Below are 20,196 nucleotides of genomic sequence, written 5' to 3'. Positions count from 1 at the left end.
TACCTTTATTCTCATGCCTTCATGATCATCTTAGGTTTCACTAGTATTTAAATATGAGATCTCAACTTCGAATTAATAATGAGCTTCTGAATAAGTCTATCCTCATACCTAGACCTGTGTCTGGCCTGCCCAAGAGTATCACAGTATAAAACTTATTTTAATCACCTAGTACATACCCTATATATATAGCTAGATCAGATGTGAGTACGTGTATCGACATTCCTTGGACTGCAGAAGGACTACTTATGAAACACTGTAATACTTTCATGAACTTAAACTATGTGAGGCCGGTATCGCAATATCGATAGACTAAGAAGACTTCAACATATCTATACATGCTTACACATGCATGCTAATAGAATTCTAGGGCGGTGCTATAGTATGGAACCACGATAACGACCCCCTGACCAATGTGTAACATCGCCCATATTTGCATACAAGGCAACTAACCTTTCAAAACCAAAACCAACATCCCATAATTATATAACTAAGTACTTAATCCATCGGTACTTTTCAAAATACCAAGATGTTAAAATTGACACTATCTCCTTCCTATTCCGAAATCTCTAGACTTAACATCACGGAGCGTCCGTCTTACGGTTACAACAATGCAGACCCTCCCTCTCCGATAGGAAGTATCCCCTTGGGTATGCATGGTTTACGACCTAAAGGTCGGCTGATGTTAAAATAAGATTTCCTCTGAATGTTACCACAATTCCTTAAAAAGATGTCGTTATGCATAGGGTATACTAAATAACCAAGCATATAATAAGTACCTTATAGGCTTATAAATTGTATACAACAGACATATAGGGTTAACTTTCGGAGAATAAGTCGGCGAAATAGCCTCTTAACGATCGAAGCTAGGGCCGCCGAACCACGGGTACCGCGGGTCGGACATTCCACAATTAGCCACAAAGGGCTGAGCCAAAGGTGGGCTGGACGCCCCTAAGCAAGTTCTCCTGTCGAATGGGGATCTTATTTCAGTAGATTAATTAGTTTAGTTAGTCTGTTGTTTTAAGAGGGGCCGGTGAAGGAGTTAGTTAACGATGCCGAGACTGAAGTGAGTGATGTAACTCCGATAGTTTTTTTTTTTTTCCTTCGTTTTATAAGTTTTTCCACACGGCATAATATTTGTCATAGAAATTGAGAGTAGGCGTTCTTCTTTTTTGTTTCTTTCTCTCGAAGGCTCCCATTAAAAGGGATTCCTAGAATTTATCGTATGTGGCGCAATTGCGAGTTCGATTGTAAACCAATATTTTTTATTCAAAATGATAGTGATCCAGCCCGGGGGGGGCAAGCCATTTGTGCACACAAGAGAACATTTGAATTGACAAAATAGAAGTCGTCGATATATTGAGTCAATGAGTGCTCGTTATTGCAATTGGCAATTGATAATTGTGGAGAGCCCCGTTGGGCCGGCCGGGGAGCCTAACCTGCATGCATGCATGCCTGACCCACGAAAGGGCCATTCCCGATGCCCATTCGCATACAGAAACTCGGATTCAATAGACCGTTTCGGTCAAGGTTCTTCAAAACATAACTCCTTCAAGCAGTTGGATATGTATCAACGCAGTGTTAGCTCAGCTTGTCCAGTATATGTCAAAAGTCTTCGAGTATCGAAATACTCACTCTTCTCTGATAACTCCGTACACTAATTAATCAACCCCCCCTGGTCCTGGTCCTGGTTCCGGTCCTGTTCCTGTTCCTGGCCCACGAAGCAGTCGTAGCAGCAGTAGGTAGGTCGTCAAAAAGTTAGTGAACAAAAGTGCAGCCCAGCCGCAGTGAAGTAAGTATATTGGTGCAGTTTTAAAGTGGTTCGGTTGTGTCTGTGTCTGTGTCTGTTCGTATGTCAGTCAGTCTGTTTTAGCACCAAGAATCCGGTGCAATCCCGACCAGGGGCCAAATACCACCACCCATCCATTCATTCGTGCATTCATTCGGTCGTTTTCATTTATTAGTAACGTAACGGCCCTTTGAAATAAATTGTTATCGTATCCTGTCCTGTCTGCGTGTCCCTCTTCTTTTCCTTTCATAACCCACCCGCCCCGTGGAAAACGTGGCATCGATTCAAACCGAAACGAACGAATAGGAAGGATACAAAGAAGACGATCGAGGACCCTCTTGCGCTGCTCCGACACTTCCGATATACCACTGCTACCGCTGCTACATATCTTCATCATCATTTATCCATCCACCGGGCCATCCCTCCAGCCCGCCAACCATAAATTCTTAAACCATCGAGGCGAACAAGTCTGCCCGCCGGCTGAAGTTTAGCCCTTTAAACTCGCGAATCCGACATTCTTTCTCCGAACAAAGAATAGTACTTCCCATCTGCCGTAAGCGATACGACATACGAAGCCGAAAGAGAGTGAGAAGAGAAAGAAAAAAAAACTCGACTGTAATATTCGCAGTTCGTGCAGCCCGTAATCAGCGAACACGCAGACGGTGGTACTATTCCAACGGCGACTGGTCACGGCAGCTTGGGATTGTTCATCTTTGATTGGGCCTATCGACATTCCGTGGTGGTGGGACGACTTCAACGAGAGAGACGGACCAACAACACAATCTCTCTTCAAAAGGGAACCTCTCTCCGGAGAAACATCGAAATCCTCGAACGAAAACGAAAACAACGGTTAGGAGGACGTTTCTCGAGGATATCTCCATTTTGTTTCAGCACATAACTCGGTGCATACAACTTGTAGCCCAACATGACTTACAACCCAGGTCCAAATGTTATGAGACGGTAAGCGATCCGATTTGTCGATTATCCTGTCGACGTGGTTGAGGAATGGCCTTCGAAAATTGGCGATTTTGAGACATTTTTGAGAGGTCACTCTTGATCGCGTGGTGGTTTGGATGCTGATGGAGCTATCGGATATTAGGAAGCTCGTCATCATCGGTGATGGTGCCTGCGGCAAAACTAGTTTGCTAAGCGTCTTTACTCTAGGATACTTTCCTGAGGTAAGTGCATATCCCCTTGAGCCTGTATATTGGTTCTCAAACAGATCGCTAACATCATCCTCCCATCTAGCAATATGTAAGGCCTGCGGATCCTCTACCTTAATTTTCCAGTGGTACTAATTTCAGGTCATTCAGATCCCCACGGTATTCGAAAATTATGTTACAGATTGCAGAGTACGTCTCGCCCTTCAAATATCATAGTAGCAGAGGTCATTCTCTAACAATTTCCCGCTCAGGTCGACGGCAAGTCCGTACAGCTAGCTTTATGGGATACTGCTGGTCAAGAAGATTATGAGGTATGGTCCATTTGATTTACAGAATATGGTACCTATCTAACGAAGATGGGGGGTTATATAGAGACTACGGCCTCTCGCATACGCCAAAGCGCATGTCATCCTAATCGGATACGCCGTGAACGAACCCGAATCCCTCGAAAACGTGAAAGAAAAGGTATCAATCGGTTTCTTCAAAATACCCCTTAAAACCATTACCTAGCCAGATATCTGACCTCCAACCACAGTGGATAGAAGAAGCCCACGAACGCTGCCCAGACGTCCCAATCATCGTCGTAGGCCTCAAGAAAGATCTTCGCGATGATCCTATCGCTAAAGAGGAAATGCGAAAGAAGAGTCTGAAATTCGTACAGCCAAGTTATGCCGAGAATGTTGCCAGACAATGCGGCGCTCGGAAATACATGGAATGCAGTGCAAAGAACGGCGAAGGCGTCGACGACGTATTCGAAGCCGCCACACGAGCTGCAATGTTGACGAACTTTGAAACTAAGGGAAGCAGCGGCTGCTGTGTCCTTTTATAAGCCGACCCGACCTCACAACATTAAATGAAATGATCTACTGATATTCAGACCTCGTTCACTACTACTACCACGCATCCTGACACGCAATTATGATGACTGCTCATCTTAACTACTACTGCTGCTACCACCACCACCACCACCACCACCACCACCACCACCACCACCACCACTACTATTATTATTATTATTACTGCTGCAGCTACGCCCCAATGGCTTCACCAAACTATTTTTCTTAATGCTTTATATCCTCGGAGTTCGGCTTTACGGTTCCACCAAAAATGATATCCCATCGTCCGTTCTTTCTCTTTGCTTTCAACAAATACTCAGCAACAACAAAGGGCTTTATATATGCCCCCAACCCACCACCAACGATTCATACTCACGGAATCAAACATTTTGCGTTTTTTTTTTTTCTGTTATTAGCACTACACAAAGCATGGAGCACTCATTATTTCGTCTCCTGCAACACTCAACATCTTGAGCCTCGTTTCTTTTTTTCTTTCTTTTTTTAGCTTCTTCTTTTTCTTCTTCTTTTTTCTTGGTTCGTCAATAGGTAAGGCAAAAAAATGCAAAGGGTCACAATTTAATTCGGAGGAAATAGATATTTTGGTTTTTTATTCTTCTTCTTTATATATGTTATTTTATATCAATTCAACCAGCTTTTCAACTCTTATCTCTAATTTTTCTATTCAAAGTTTCTTCATCGTCACTACCAAAACCTGGGAAATCAAGGAATAAGGAATGGGAAAGGGTGTGTTTCTTTTCAAAAAAAAAAAAGAAAAGTAATAAATCAATAAATCAAAAAGCTGGATGTGCGAGCTCATGATAGGCGCCTCTGTGTGTACCTCTGCGGTTGGTGTTTTTTCCTTTCTTCCTTTTCTACTTCTCTTTACATATTTTTCTCCCCTAACTTTCGTCACTTTCCTTTACTCTATTACATTGTCCTGTTGTAACTAAACGACGCAAAAGAAAAAGAACTTGGAAGGGGTTTACGGGTTTTTGATAACGGTTTTGTCTTCACTACGTTTATCATATGCATCTCTCGAGCACTCCCCCCTTCTTGTCTTTAATATTATATTATCAACTAACTAGTCTTTTATTCCTGTTTCTATTCTCTTCCTTTTTAATCAACCACCAAAAAAAGGCGTTTCCCAAAATTATTGATGGTTGCCCACTCTCCCAAACTGTGATCGAATAGGAACTACTATGCATCAAGATACCAATATATCGACACATGATATATATCGGTACTTTCTTACACTTCCCCCAGGTTTTGCGATTTTACTATACGAAAAAGACTCCCATAGCTTTGTATACATGTATGTACCGACCATATCAAGATAAAGTGAGCAAGATGAAGAAGAAACACCGTCGTATGCCAAAGAGAAATGAAATCCACCAAACCCTACCATGCCCTGATATGTATATGTATAAAAGAACGCCCATAACCAGATCCCCCCCCCCTGTATCCAATTACACCTTACTACTCATCAACCCCCCTCCTAACCCCCCAGTACCACTGATACCAACAGTAGTAGTAGTAGTGATAGTAGAAGTAGCGGTAGTGGCGGTAGTAGCGTTAGAAGTAGTAGTAGTAGTAGTAGTAGTAGTAGTAGTACCAGCCCCACCAGCCCCAAACTTCCCACCATCCTCAACCACCTTCAAAAACCTCCTCACCCTCCCCAAAAAATCCTCAAAAACCTCCCCCTCACACCCCGCAAAATTATGCGTCGCCTTTTTCACAACCCCACTATTCTTCACATCAACATTAACCCCTTTCCTCACACAAACCCTCACCCACTTTTCCACCAACCCTTCCTTATCCACAGTCAAAGGTACAAACTCATCCTCCCCACTATAACAAACCAACAACGGCGTCCCCGCCGGAACCACAGCTCCAAACGTCCCCTCCAATATATCCTCCCCAATATCCGAACTAAAAAAATCGTCCTCACCATCCATATTCGGCGACGTAAGTGAATACCACCTAAACGCCGAACAAGGCGCTTCGAACACCTCCTTCGTAATCTGCGCCGGCATGATATCCCCCCCTCTACCGGACTTTACCAACCGTTGCGCATGTTTCCAACTCCTTTCGTAGGTTTCTTTTCCCATCATCATAGCTAACGCTTCTCGATCGCTAACGGGCGCTTGAAGGATCGCTCCGTCGAGTTGGCCGTGTGCCTGTTGTGAGACTTCGAGACGGCAGAGGTAGTGCATTATGTCTTGACAACCTGTGGAGTGGCCCAGTACCACGACTTTGGGACGGGATAGTTGGATTTTGAAGTAGGAGATGCAGAGGGCGATTTCTTTGGCATCGCGGGTTAGGGTGCCGGTACCTTTTGGTTATGTGCATAATATATATAGAAAGTTAGTGGAGTTCTGGTTTGGAAAGATTATTTTTATGGTAGAATAAGGCATACCCCATCCGTTAGCGGTAGATGATATTAAGACTTGGACGACGGACCAGCCGGTTCTATATATTCATCGAAAAAAAATATAATGGATGTCAGTCAACTTTTTCTCTGGATTGATAATAAAACTTCTCTTTTTTCCTTCTTTTATTCATTCTTTCTTTTCTAAGAAGGAAAAGAAGAAGAGAGCAATATATAAAAAAAAAGAGGGAGGGAATAACATACTTCACCAAATCACTGACATACGGCACCGTCAAAAGATTATCCCCCAGTCCCGCAATAAACAACAACGTATTCGGCTTCCCTCCTCCATTCCCATTACTACTACTACTTCTCAAAGCCGGTGAATCGAATTCAAATGCTGTCAAATCTTTTGTCTATTCAAAAATCCCAAACAAATAAATATATATAAAAAATATATATATATATATATTAAAAAATGTCAGCCGATAAAAATCCTCCCAAAATAAAATGTCTATAGATTTTAAAATATAATCTTCATTTTATTCAAAAAAAAAGGGATCCCTGTTCATTGTTTGTCTTCTGAACAAGGAAAGGTAGGGATGCAGGAATTGGGGGGGTGGGAAGGGGTTTCCACAGACATAATGATGTAAGATACCAGGGTAGCTAGTAGGCACAAACGTCGGTCGCGGCTCTGTCGCATCCATCCTTCTGTCTCCCCAGATTTGTTCTGCAAAGGAAAAACTCCCAATCGGACTTGTCCGTCTAGAGAAATAACGTCGTCGCAAGGAGTTACCCAATTACCAAAGAGAAACCAACTTGGGAGGGAAATGAAGTAAAAAAAACCTCGTAAAGGGTAGGAATGCAGGTGCGGGGTGCTGCGAACGGGTATCGATGGATCAGGAAGGAAAGCAAAGGGAAGGGGAGAGAGAGAGTGGGAAAGAGGGAGGGAAAGTATGGGGGAAAGAGGGCTGGTTGGGTTAACCGGTTGTTGGTTGACTAAGGTTCGTCAATGACCCCTCCACAGGGAGTTCCATCGCGGGGCAGCTTCTAAGCTTAAATAGCCGAATATAAAAAAGTCCATTCATTGTCACCCCATCCACCAAAAAGAAAAACGCCAATGCATCATCGCTATAAAGGTGACAAGGGAAAAAACAAAACAAAAACACAACCAAGATCCAGTAGTTTGATAGAATGTCTCTATCGAACCACCTTATACACTCGCTCATACTATTCATAAACAGTAAAACCCCAAAAAGAGGCTTAAGGAAAAGAGGTACAAGAAGAGTACAGATCCAATCCTGTAAAAGAAGTAAAATAAAGAAATAAACATAACCAAGCCTTCCTATCAAAGGAGAAGCCAGAACCCCAAGTGACCATATCTGAGGGATGGAGAGGAAGGAGAAGCAGAAGAAGCCCAAGCAGCTCAAACAATCCCCTATATCCTCAACCTACTCAGCTTCTTATCCAAACTTTCCCTATAAGTCTCCAACTCCTCCAAAGTCTCCGCATCCCACCCAGCCAGAGATCCTTGAATATGCATCTTCAAATTAATGATAGTTTGCAACATCTTCTCGATCTCTGCATGGTAAAACTCTCGTAGCACGTGGGCGCCATGTGCGAGTTGATCGTACTCGATATTTACAGACTGGAGTCTTTGTTCCAAAGCCAGCAGTCCACTTTGGGCATTGATCCTCATCGACTGTAACTCGCGTTCAAGTTTTTCGATTTCAGCATTCGAGGCCGATGTTTCCGTAGCTGAGGTCTTTAATATACCAAAAAAATTTAGCATCAATCATAAAAATCCACAAAATGCAATCAATGCGATCAATGGAAAAAAACTCACCTCTTTGATCTCACTATACTCATCATTAACCGCCGAAAGCTTTGCTTCAAGCGTTTCCAACTCCTCCGACTTATCCTTCAATGTCTCCTGAATATTATCCAACCGATCCTGGTTCTTAATACTAACATCCTGCGCACTATGTATTCTTGTCGCGATCTCATTTCGGAAGGTATTCAGTGTAGGCTTAACATCGTGCCTCAAATCCAACGTCAACACCTGTCGAGGATTATATCCAACTCCAACGTCGTACAGTAGTCGCTCGTCGTCCCCGCTACTTCCCTCAGGCGCGGACTGTGCCGCTTTCGTAAGCGGGATGATATCGATTTCACAACTCTGCCCGTTGGAAGTAACCCCGATCTTATAGCCTAGCTCGTTATATCTCTTAACCGCATGTTCCAACAGCTCCAACTTCTTCAACGCTTCTGCTTCCCTTCCAGCTGCAACCCCATTAGCCTCTTCAAGCTTGATTTCAACTCCCTCAAGCCCCTTAATCAACTTCTCCCTCTCTGTATTCATCCGATCGATATCCGCAGTCGACAATCCTTGTCTATCAACCGCTTGCTGTAACTCGGCCTTCTCCACCTCCAACCTCGTAATTTCTTGTCTTGAAGCTTCCCCCTCATCCTTCAAGGCCGCATTAACAGCTTTGATATGCCCCATCTTCTCCCTTTGATGATCAATAAACTTCCTAAATTTATCCTGATCATTCCTCAGGGTCTCCCCCTCGCTCTTCAACCTATCCAATGGTGACTTCCCGCTTTCATCCTCGAGTTCCGATATCGCACTTACAAGCTGATCGTATTCAGCCTTTAAGACGACCAGACTCTCTTGATCCTGCGCACTCCTCGCTTCAAACTCCTCCACCATCTCATCCTTAAACGGCGAAAAATCATCATCATCGTTCAACCAAGTCGTATAACACTGCGATAGATATCTATACCCAACTTTCGAAGTACCGATATCCAGACTCTGCTGCTCTATAGCATCGTCGTAGTGCCCTGAATCGAAATTTTCAAGCGCCTGAACGAGTTGTACCATCCAATGTAAAAGCCCCAAATACGTCGGCCAATTATTCGCACCACCGACAGCGCCCAGCTGAGCCTTTGTAATATTCCCAAGGTAAGGGTATTTAATCCCCTTCAACAACGGCATGACCTCCGTCTCGACTGATTTTAACGAAAACTTAAAATTCGGATCCATCCGATGATACAACCACTGGAAAATAGTCGTAAAATCCTTCTGCATGGGAGATGATAGCGCTTTAGGACCAAGATTATGTTTCGTTTCGAGTTCAAAATTGTAACGGAGTAGGTATTCTTGAATCTCTTGGGCCATTTTATTTCGAAAGTTGGGGTCACGGAGGGGACGAGGGTCTGTGACTTTTCCTAAACCAGCACCGGCGATGGCACTCCCTCCTGACGAACCAAAGAAAGACCCTCCGGCGCCACCGCCAATGTTAGCACCCATGGATGGACGCGAGTATATGCTACTTCTTCGTTGATCCATCATCTGCGGTGTTGAAGATGTTGGAGCGTAGGATTTACGGGATGAAGGAATGTTGAAGCCGCCTCCGCCTCCGCCTAAGCCACCAATACGGGATTCGCGACGGTTGCTGGCCTGGGCGCCCATGTCGAGGAGGTTGCCGGCGAGACTACCGCCAGAGCGTGCAGGGAGCATGGAATGGCGGAAGTTGGGAGCGGATGGACGGCCGCCCTGTTGGAGCCCTTGGTTTGAAGCAGACCGTTTCAGAGCAGATGTGGGTTGAGGGATAGATGTGATACCAGAGATTGTCTAGAGAAGGTACTTAGTTAGCCTAATGAACGGAGATCGGGAAGCTAGCGATGATGAGATGTAGAGAGAACTACCTCTCTGGGGCGCTTGAAGGCGCTGAACAAATTAGTGTCTTGCGACATGGCGCACAAGCTTTATCGTGAGCTATTTCGTGAGCTATCAGCAGCTCCTTGGTCCTTATCGTCAACTAGTCTAATATAGCTCCCACGATATCAAAGTGTAGACTGGAGCCGTATCGATCGTAGATATTAAATATTATTAAGCACTAAATGCAGGATGATGTATGACGCGAATGTGATTAATGCTGGCGATGCTGGATCGTGGGTATATGGAGGAGAGTAAGAATGTTTGAAGTTGAAGTTGAAGGTTGAAGATGGAGGCACGTTGTTGGTAAACAAAGAAATTTGGAGCGACAACACACACTTAGCAACCACCACGTTCTCCCTCACAAATTATCACACTGGATCCTGCCATAGTCCAGTTTCTACCGCCAAAAACGAAACTTGAGGAATTTATACACGCGTGCCAGTACAATCAATAGTTTATAAGAGAGGGAGATATTGTGTATTATATGTTGGCGTGTGGGGAGTTTAAGTGCGTGGTTGTTTTGTTCTATTAGCTCAAGCTCTAGCTTCTGTACATGTTGCCAATATAGTAGCTTTAGTAAACCTTCAATCAAGACTATCGACAGATCGGTATTAATATTAAGAACACCGGGTATTTACAATCCCATGAGAATCTCCTTCCTTCCATAGTTAGTAATCCGTAGCCTCGAATGGAAATCATCGCGGGAAACTACATAACTAGTTAGTATGTCATGTCGTAACATCAATCAAAAGCGAAGCAAAGGACTCACTATAAGCTCCACAAAGCCTCCTGTGTCCTGTGAAAGAACCTCGTCCATGCAAAACTCTCCAATTGTCAAAGACTAAAAAGGAACCTGTTAGCAAAGTCCCATTCGAGGGGAAGAAGGGAAGGGAAAGGGGGGGAAGGGAAAGGGGGGGGAGGGAAAGGGGGGAAGGGAAAGGGGGGAAGGGGGGAAAGGCACATACTCAACAGCTTCCCAGGCACCAATTGCTCTCTAAACTCCCCATCCACCCTCTTCAAAACTTCATTCCACTCGAAAATCGCCTGATAAAACTTCTCCACTTCCTCAGGTTCTCCCCACCGATCCATCGTAGCTCTATCCTCATTATTCCACCTAACTTGAACCAACTCACCAGTGACCGGATGATGATTGAACACCGGGAACGGCGTGTAAGGTTCAATACTAACTCCTTCGTTCCCACTGGCATGCGTAGGAATCCGAACCGCAGATAACGTCCTAAAAGCCTCGGGCTTCTCATCCCTCAAGATCCTAGCTGCTCTAAACCCATCGACTAATAACGATTCCCCGCCTTTCCCATCAAACTCTAGGAGATGAAACATCTGTAGCCCGCACGGTTCGGTAAAGTATGTGGTATCAGTATGAGCCGGTAACGCAAGATCCGTATAGGCCATATCGTTCATCGCCAGATCGGCCGTAAAATCCCAGAATCCGCCGTAATGCGTGTGTCTAATATGCGCAATACGTTCTGCGACTTCCTTTGTAGCCTCAGGGGACACGGGAACCCCATCTACGAAACAAAACCCATAAATTTCGATCTTAGAAGTCCATTCTGCAACCCCGGCGTCGGATTCCATAACATCAGAGTACTTCACAACCGGCATGTCGGTTTCTAAATCCTTCTTCGACCAAAGTTTCCTTTGTACTGAAATGTATTTCTCCAGCCTTGGAGCATAGGAGTGGCGGTGCAGCCATTCCCAACTGTATAAACTCTCATGATCCCCGCGCCATTTAACATAGAGTCCTTCGTCTTTCGGTTCAACCTGCGAAGGTCTTATGTTCAATGGCAAAGAGAAAGTATCAAGCATCCGCTGCTTAGTCTGAGGATGCATGCAGGACGAACACTGGCAGTGATCTCTCAGCCAGATGTGCTGGAATGTAGACGTTTTGCCTTCTTCCCATGGTACAGATATCTTCTTGTCATCGAATGAGATCTTGTGGTGTTTGGAGATTGTAGGTTGAGCATCAGCTTTAGTGACGTTGAAGGTTCGCTTTTTGTTGATGATTGAAGATGGGGTTTGGGTTGCTGCTGCTGCCGCCGGGGATGCTTCGGATGAAGCCGGTGGAGCTGGGGAAGTCTGAAGAGGAGAGGTTGAGATAGCTCGGATGGCTTGAAGCCAGGGATTGCGGGAGTGCTGGCAGATAATCTGTCGTCTAAAATTAAAATAAGAATAAAAGAAATAGTCGGTGAAGTTAGCTGAATTGATCTTTATGGGAATCTCTCACACAGGCACCAAAGTAAAACTCACCGAGCAAACCCAGCAGACAAAGACCGCGCAATTGCGACTGTTCGTCTCGACGCCATTGCTATAACTGCGGCCTTGTGTTCCCTTAACCGGCGGCGGCGGATGAGGCGAGGTAAAAGAAGGTTGAAGAGATGAGGGAAGAGTTGGAGCAGAACTTTGGTTGGATGGTGTGGGTGTGGTCTGATATCATGCATGCAGAACGGTAAAGCATGGCCCTCGGAAAGACACCAGAACCTGGGGCAGCCGGCCTTCCCCAGACTCGATTAGATCCGGCTTTTGGTTCTACCCGAAGCAGCTTAGACGGCAATCGACGATAAAGGAAGCGGCCTCCCTCGTCTTGGTATACATAATTCGGTGGTGAAGCTATGTACAATTCCCGATATCTACATATACATGTGAAAAATAGAAAAAATAGAAAAGTAGAAAAAGAAAAGGAAACAAAGGAAACGAAAAGGAAAAAAGAGAACAGAAACTCTTAAAGCACTAGTTTCCTCAGAAGAACGCCATGGATAAATGCTATCAAACCCCGCCGAAGTCTGACAAAGGAAACCGCCCGACGAAGGGCCCCGGGTGATACACATACACGAAAATGAAAAAGGAAACATGCCGATTAAAAAAAGATGTAGCGCAGGGCAGGGAGTCCGAGATATATTAAAAACCCAAGGATATGTGAGAAACCGCTCGTAAATGAAATAGAAATCAACAACGCTGTAGTTGGAATAGTGTAAACCCCTGTATCATGATATAAAAACCGCTAAAGGGAATCAATGAGAGAGAAAAGGGAAATATAGGTGCAAGAGAAGGGGTGTATCATCTCTTTATCCAGTTGGAAGCATTGTCAATGATTTGTCTCAATCGCTCCAACTGGAATCGGGCTTTTTCCCAATCGTCAGCCTCAACGGCATCGACAATGGCTGGGAACCACAGGTGGTCGAGCTCGCTCCGGACCTGGACAAGAAAAAGAAAGTTAGCAGCCTGACCGACATAGACTAAGATACCTATAAGTACTAACCTGAGGAGCAAATATCGTATTCTTGAACCACGGTCGCCCGGGAACAGCCGACATATCTAGCATATGAGTCTCGAACATCGCAACCTTATTATTGTGCTCTAGCCTCTCCACAGTCATAGCAGCCGGCTCCGTGCCATCCAGCTGGAGTAGCGTATTCTCAAGTTGGGATATAAAGTCGTTAAAGTGAAGGCTGTCCTCGCGCAGCTTCCTGATCGTGTCCTTCATAGGTTTCCAATCGATGTTTGCATCTTCATGACCATGTCGTCTCCGCTTTTCCCTCTTCTCATCAACCCATCTTTTCAAATCGTCAAGGTGTCGGTTAAGAGATACAGCGTAATCCGCGTAATTCAGGGGGATGACGAGGTTGTCGCTCATTACGATCGTGAGGACACCCCAGACCTGGGCCAACAGTGGGACAAACTCCCATTTCGGGTCGCCGAATTTGGTCATCCATTCATAACTGTCGTAGGCAGAGTGGAGAGGGATAGCTTGGTCGCCATCTTCAGCTTCAAATCCGATATCAATCGCGGCCATACCGGCAAAATTGGTGAATGCGAGACTGTCCGTATTGATCGCGGGCCCAGCCAAGCTTCTTTCGCCTCTTGATTCCAGCATCGTCGAGTTTGTCGAGGGATCCATGAACCAGCCGAGTGCAGTATTGAGGGCAAGCTGCAGAGCTGGAGAACCTCGAGCTTTGAACTGAGAGCCAGTGACAGCAGTACCAACATTGATATATACAACGCCGTCCATCCGTAGCTCGTTGGCGTATTGTTCGACCCATTCGCTATGACACCTGTTAGTTTTGACCTTTCTTGCGGAGAATCAAGGGTGAAGTTACTCACGTAGATCCGACTAAACCGTACTGGCTACCATCCCAACTCGCAAAGTGAATTGTTCTCGCTGGGCGCCATCCAATATCATACATCTGGCCGAACACTCTCATCATCTCTAGCATTATAGCAGTACCAGTCATAGAAGTTGCGCCATAGGCCCACGAATCCCGCTTGCTGCCAATGATGATAGCTTTACGAGGTTGCTCGAAGCCTTCGATCGTGGCGAGGACTACATAGTAATTAGTACAATAGATAGAAACTGAGAAAAGAAGTTGAACTCACTATTCCAAATCTTCTGTTTGTCATGCTCAACTTGAAGATTCATCAAGTTGACCTTCGGGCTGTTCTTATCACCGGTCCACCACTCAACATCGGGAATACCGCCCTTCCAGTCATCATTAACTTTCGAGCCATGTCCTTTTAGCGCCCCGATAAGCTTCTGGGCATCTCGCCACGCCTAATGTCACCCAGATATTAGCCCAGAAATCCAACAGCAGTTTCCCCGAAGAATCACCCACCAAAGGCAAACTAGGGATCTTGCTCATCACAGCATCTTCCTTCTTTATCCTCTTGTTTTTGAAATCGCTGGCAACACCTGGTGATAGAGGGTCTCCAGGCTGATACCTCGTCAATCCCACAGAAGCCCTTTGTACAAAATCATCTGGTGCCCATCGTCCCTCCGGCCACACCTTCCCCTTCACCATACCATTTTCTTTCGGGTCGGTATAAATGATACATCCTGCAGCACCAGCATCTTCGGCCATTTTAACCTTTATCGCAGGGTCGGATTCCGTTCCAAAGTACCTGACCAGCACGATCGAGCCCTTCAATTGCACCTTTTTCGACTTGAGATACTCAAAATCCTGTTTCGATCCATAGTTCGCGTATACCAAGTGTCCTGTAACGTTGCCTGATTTGGAGTAGCCGTGAAATGCCGGTGTGATTTTGCCTGGATGTTTCGAGGTATCGAAATGCTGTTCTTCGAGAGTTGCCGCCCATCTCAGCTCTGGAGGGTCGACTATGGCTATCCTTCGTCCTTTCCCGTCCTTATTGGGATAGTTGAGGTATACCTCATATCTGCCATACCATTTATTAGTATTCCATTTGCACACACACAAGTATAAAATACGAAGGGCCCTGCTCACTCCTCTGTCCGAACATCCCGCATACCAGTCTCCTTGAACTTCCCAGCAACATATTGGGCCATTTGATAGTCTCCCTCCGTACCTGCCAGGTGATCAAAGCTTGAGAGATATTTAAGCATATGCTTTATGTTCTCCGGGTCGACATTATCGATAAGATAGCGCTTGACGGAATCCGGATCGTACTGGTGACCTTGGTTCATGCGCATTGTGAATACATCCGTCGCAAATATCGCATAGACCTGCACCCACTGTTCATCAGCACGCTCCCTCTATTAGTGTATCGGGAAGAATTCCCTTACTATAATAACCACGATGATAACCCCGATAAACCTCTGCAAGTTGATAATCCCATCCTCATCGGCCGGAAACCTCAAAAAGTTGGGCAACCGCGGCATACTCGGTATGCGACTGGTGAACCACCCGAACCGCGAACCAACTCTACTCCCAAACGAAGATATGGCCCCTCCTAATATTGAAAAAGGTTTCGATATTCGTTCCCGTATTCTGGAAGACCGTCCGTCGTATTCCGGTTCTTCAATATCCATAACCTCAAGGATTCGCCGCAGCGATTCAGTCGACCGTCTCCGACCGTCGCCATCTTCACCAGAATCCGAAGACGAAGACGACGGGAGGAAAGAAGAATTACTGTCGAATGAAGATCGTACGGATCTGACGGTTGGAGCACGATATCCATCTGGCCGCGTTGCGTTGTTACTTCGCGACCCGGATGTAGCGGCCTGAGGGGGATTTGCAGAACCACCACTACCACTGCCACTACCAACATTTATATTGCCGTTGTTGTTATCGTCATCGTCGTCACCGTCTCCACCATTACGGGTGCTATTGTTGTGAGAATCGGAAGAAAATAGCAGGCGTTGGTTTTCGTTCGGTTCGTCGTCATTGTCGCTGATGTCGGAACGAGAGGAGCTGGCGATTGCTTCTTCGTATCCGGGAGGGAGGGCGAGGCGCTCCCGGAGTCGGAAGGCTTCTTTTTCCTCGCTCATTCGGGGCGAGTAAAGAAGAGGAAAGGAGGTCGATGATCGGAAGGGATAACCTTTGATGTTTCGAGGTTGAAGTTGGAAGTTGAAGTTGAAGTTGTAGAAGTTGAAGATACCTGTTGGTAGGTACCGTACCTTACCTGACTTACCTTAAAGTCTAATGTTATTCCCCTTAATCCCTTGACCGGGGCTGTACAAGTGCAAGTTCAATTCAATAAAGATAGTTACCCGTCCGTTGGAGGATATTTAGAATGCAATGATCATAGAGTGGACTGAATCAATAGAAAGACATGACGGAGAACGAGCGGAAGCATCAAGATAAAACCTATAGTATAACAGGTATGTATCTCGATGACACAGAAAACATATTATCAAAAAGGAGATGGCGATGTGTTCGATTCGAAAAAGACCAAGCAAATGCACAGCTTACGATATCGCCAATGCTGGCCCCGGGCGCCCCCAATTGCCCTTTTCAGAGCCGAAACCCCTCCCGCCACAGATTCCTACAGAATATCATGTAAACTAGCCACAGGCTACCTGATATTATACTTTGGGATATTAATGGTGGGCAACGACATGCCCGAACCGACCGAACGGGGGAAGATGCGTTTCTGCAAGTTGGCTGTGGTTAGAGCCGGGTCAATTTCTTTTTTTTTCTCGTTCCTTCCTGTCCTGTCCTGTTCTGTCTCGGTCGCGGCATCTCATCTCATTTCATTTCCCTTTCTTCTTTGTTAACAAAGCTCCTACTTAGCTCCTGGTGGCTAGTTAGCTATTTTGATCCTGTCGACCTACCAGGATATATACCAGCGGGAGCAGCAGTATCGTAAAGTAGGATTCTCTTTTTTCTCCATTCATTCATTCATTCCGACAAGCATAGAGCTATAGATATCGATATTAGACGGTTGCGTCCCGACATCCATGAATACGGCCATTCCAGCACCGAGTACGCGACTATTCAGCACTGTCGTCTGACCTCACTTCCCATTCTCACAGCCCTTTTATTTTTATTTTATATTTATTTATTTTATATTTTATTTATTTTTAATTATCTTTTTTTTCTTCTATAAATATAATATAATATATAAAGCATCAGCATCAGCATCAGCATCACCAAGTGCATCTGTTACAGACATCAAGTCATCCAAGACAAATCATGGGCAACGACCAGTCAACACAGCGCCGAAGCGCACTTTCTCGCCGCACAACTTCCCGCTCCCCCTCTGGTACCTCAACCCCCACATTCAAGACCAAATCAAAATCAACTTCTTCCTCTTCTTCAAAGCGTCCTACTTCAAAGAAACCTAGGAGGTAATATATATAACCCCTTCTCATATACTCGTATAATAGCGCAGTACATATACAAACGACGTTTCATGTTATATCATACATCCAATGTTTCCAATATATATCTAACATTAAATACTCTTTGAATAGATCCACAAGTGTGGCTCCAACAATCGCCTCTGACGAATCGAGTTCGATCTATGAACCTCAAAGGGTGGTAATCATAGGCGCCGGTCCGGTCGGTGCCCTTGCAGCTTTATACTTTGCGAAGGGAGGATGGCAGGTCACCGTATACGAACTACGGGGTGGTAAGTTCATTATTTTTATTATTATTATTTTATTCCCTACTGTTTTCAAATTCTATGTTTCATACAAATACTAATATTGATATTATATAGACCTCCGTAATCCCGAAAACCGTAGTTTGAACTTCACGAAATCCATCAATTTGGCGATCTCGGAGCGTGGTGTCAATGGAATTCGAACGGTGGATCCCGAGCTCACGGAGACGATATTGGAAGCTGCGATTCCTATGAATGGACGGATGATTCATGATATTGCTGGGAAACAGTCTAGTCAGAGATACGATGTTCACGGAAGGGTACATACCACCCATCTTTTCTTCCTATACAAAACATAGAGGAGTCATTAGAAGAAGAAAAGAAGAGAGGCTAAAGAAAATAATAGTTCATCCGCTCCATCGACCGCTCCTACCTCAACGGCGCCCTCCTCGACCAACTCGAACAAATGAGCAACGTCGAACTAAAATTCAACCACAACCTCAAACGCCTCGCCCTGGAGAAATCCGAAGCTACATTCGAAAAGCGACTTGGTTCGGGCGAAGTAGAAACCGTCCGAGTAAATGCCGACCTCTTCATCGGTGCCGATGGAGCCCACTCCCAAACCCGGTATCATATGATGAAATACGTCCGTCTCAACTTCTCGCAAGAATACATCGATTCTCTATGGTGTGAATTCCACCTACCGCCGCATCCAACAACAGGCGAATTCCAACTCGATCCGAATCATTTACATATCTGGCCGAGACAGACGTTCATGTTTATCGCTTTACCGAATATGGATAAAAGCTTTACTTGTACGCTGTTTATGCCTGAAGATATGTTTAAGGATATAGTGGGGCCTGAAGCTCTGCTGAAGTTCTTTTTGACAGAGTTCCCGGATGTAGTGCCGTTGATTGGAGAAGAGAATTTGATTGGAGATTATTTGAAGAATCAGAAGTTACCGTTGATTTCTGTTAAGGTAACTCCCCCCCCTAATTCCTACCTAGATTTCAAAAACCTCTGAAGAAGAAGAAGGAAAAGCTAATGCCGTGGAATAGTGTACCCCATACCACTACAGGAACAAATGCGTCATCATAGGCGACGCAGCTCACGCCGTAAGTCTTCAATCTACCACCACATTTCCCAACGAACTATACTAACAAAAAACGAACAAATAGATGGTCCCATTCTACGGCCAAGGCATGAACTGCGGCTTCGAAGACGTCCGCGTCCTATGGGACCACATCAACTCCACAGACTCCCTAACCGAAGGTCTAAACTCCTACACGCTCGAACGGCAAAAGGATCTACACGTAATCAACGACCTAGCGATGAACAACTACGTCGAAATGAGATCCTCGGTAACCTCGAGAACCTACCTTATGAAGAAAAACTTCCAGGAGTTTCTGTACAGTTGGTTCCCGTGGATGGGGGTTAGGACGTTGTATTCTATGGTTAGTTTTAGTAATATTAGGTATTCGGAGGTGACGAAGAGGATTAAGAGACAAGAGAAGGTTCTGGGAACTGTGGCGCAGTTTGTGGGGATTAGTGTTCTGGGGGCTTTGGGGTGGTGGGTTTGGGAGGCGGGGTGGTGGAAGGAGGTGCTCGAGGAAGGGTTGTTGGTTTGGAAGGAGTGGATGGAGGAGGCGGTGAGGGTGCTTTGGTGAGACTTCCTTCCTCTCCCCCCCTCTCCCTTCCTCCCTTCCTTCCTTTAGGGAGGAGGGGAAGGAAGGGTTAATCACGATACTTAAGCAAAGAAGAGTCTACGAAATCTAATTTACGAGTTACGGAAGGGCATTTTTTTGAATTATCTTTCATGCATATCATATCATATCCATACGACTACAGCATCTTATATCATGTATATACATAAGTTCATATTTCCATAGTTTAGACACAGCCTATATCATTAAAAGAAAAAAAGCATCGTCGTCATCGCATATCAAACCTTCCCACCAATGATCAATCAAATTTAACCCGATTTTAACCAATGGACAAGCTAGAAAGAAATGTTCCAAAAACCGAGGAGATCTACCTATTATAACACAGCTCTGGATAATTATAATAAAATATAAAAAGGAAAACACCCCGCCTCACTTTACTACTCCCCCCCGCTAAACTCTATGCAAAAATGCAAAATGCAGAAGTGTAACGAACATCCTCATATGACCACCAACTAGCGTTCAATGATCATCTATTATATTATGTATTTTTTTGCAGCAATCGCGCAAGGGTTCCTGCACCATTCCCCCCTTCCTGTTCCTGCAAGCTTCATGGAGGGGGACGGGTTGGAATTACAAAAGCTGTGATTGGTTGGTAAGCAAACCCCCCTTCCAGATGCAGGATATAACTGGGGTAGATTATGTCACCAGTCTACCAGCTACTACATTGCGCATGCTAAATGTATACAGTGGGAATCGGGGCTGGTTCTTTTTTCCTTTTCTTTTATTTTATGTGATAGGTATAGGTAGATCCATGAGTATATAAAGGATTATCCCCCG

At 45.0% G+C, this 20,196-nt stretch overlaps 5 protein-coding genes across 5 annotated transcripts; 2 read left to right on the top strand and 3 right to left on the bottom strand.

The window, feature by feature from the left end:
- Nucleotides 1–2,711: 2,711 nt before the first annotated feature.
- AOL_s00215g387 (uncharacterized protein) lies at nt 2,712–3,778 on the top strand (the record flags this gene model as incomplete). Its single annotated transcript, XM_011129589.1, has 7 exons — nt 2,712–2,746; nt 2,886–2,964; nt 3,035–3,040; nt 3,100–3,138; nt 3,201–3,260; nt 3,322–3,414; nt 3,485–3,778. 7 exons carry the CDS (start codon nt 2,712–2,714, stop codon nt 3,776–3,778), a joined length of 606 nt encoding a protein of 201 aa, XP_011127891.1.
- Nucleotides 3,779–5,251: 1,473 nt separating this feature from the next.
- Nucleotides 5,252–9,912, bottom strand: AOL_s00215g386 (uncharacterized protein; the record flags this gene model as incomplete). The annotated part of the gene is made up of 4 exons (XM_011129588.1): nt 5,252–6,117; nt 7,609–7,918; nt 8,000–9,790; nt 9,865–9,912. 4 exons carry the CDS (start codon nt 9,910–9,912, stop codon nt 5,252–5,254), a joined length of 3,015 nt encoding a protein of 1,004 aa, XP_011127890.1.
- A 599-nt stretch (nt 9,913–10,511) lies between these two features.
- AOL_s00215g385 (uncharacterized protein) lies at nt 10,512–12,201 on the bottom strand (the record flags this gene model as incomplete). The annotated part of the gene is made up of 4 exons (XM_011129587.1): nt 10,512–10,585; nt 10,647–10,718; nt 10,843–12,050; nt 12,146–12,201. The coding sequence occupies 4 exons, from the start codon at nt 12,199–12,201 to the stop codon at nt 10,512–10,514; spliced, it is 1,410 nt and encodes a 469-aa protein (XP_011127889.1).
- A 751-nt stretch (nt 12,202–12,952) lies between these two features.
- Nucleotides 12,953–16,136, bottom strand: AOL_s00215g384 (uncharacterized protein; the record flags this gene model as incomplete). Its single annotated transcript, XM_011129586.1, has 7 exons — nt 12,953–13,090; nt 13,155–13,938; nt 13,997–14,216; nt 14,270–14,444; nt 14,506–15,064; nt 15,133–15,371; nt 15,432–16,136. 7 exons carry the CDS (start codon nt 16,134–16,136, stop codon nt 12,953–12,955), a joined length of 2,820 nt encoding a protein of 939 aa, XP_011127888.1.
- Nucleotides 16,137–17,283: 1,147 nt separating this feature from the next.
- Nucleotides 17,284–19,362, top strand: AOL_s00215g383 (uncharacterized protein; the record flags this gene model as incomplete). The annotated part of the gene is made up of 6 exons (XM_011129585.1): nt 17,284–17,438; nt 17,565–17,722; nt 17,813–18,015; nt 18,102–18,674; nt 18,754–18,810; nt 18,874–19,362. 6 exons carry the CDS (start codon nt 17,284–17,286, stop codon nt 19,360–19,362), a joined length of 1,635 nt encoding a protein of 544 aa, XP_011127887.1.
- Between the last annotated feature and the right edge of the window lie 834 nt (nt 19,363–20,196).

Source organism: Orbilia oligospora (assembly GCF_000225545.1).
Source record: "Orbilia oligospora ATCC 24927 unplaced genomic scaffold scaffold00215, whole genome shotgun sequence".
NCBI lineage: Eukaryota > Fungi > Ascomycota > Orbiliomycetes > Orbiliales > Orbiliaceae > Orbilia > Orbilia oligospora.
Note: the sequence above shows the minus strand (reverse complement) of the source record. Positions and strands in the feature narration are given on the sequence as shown.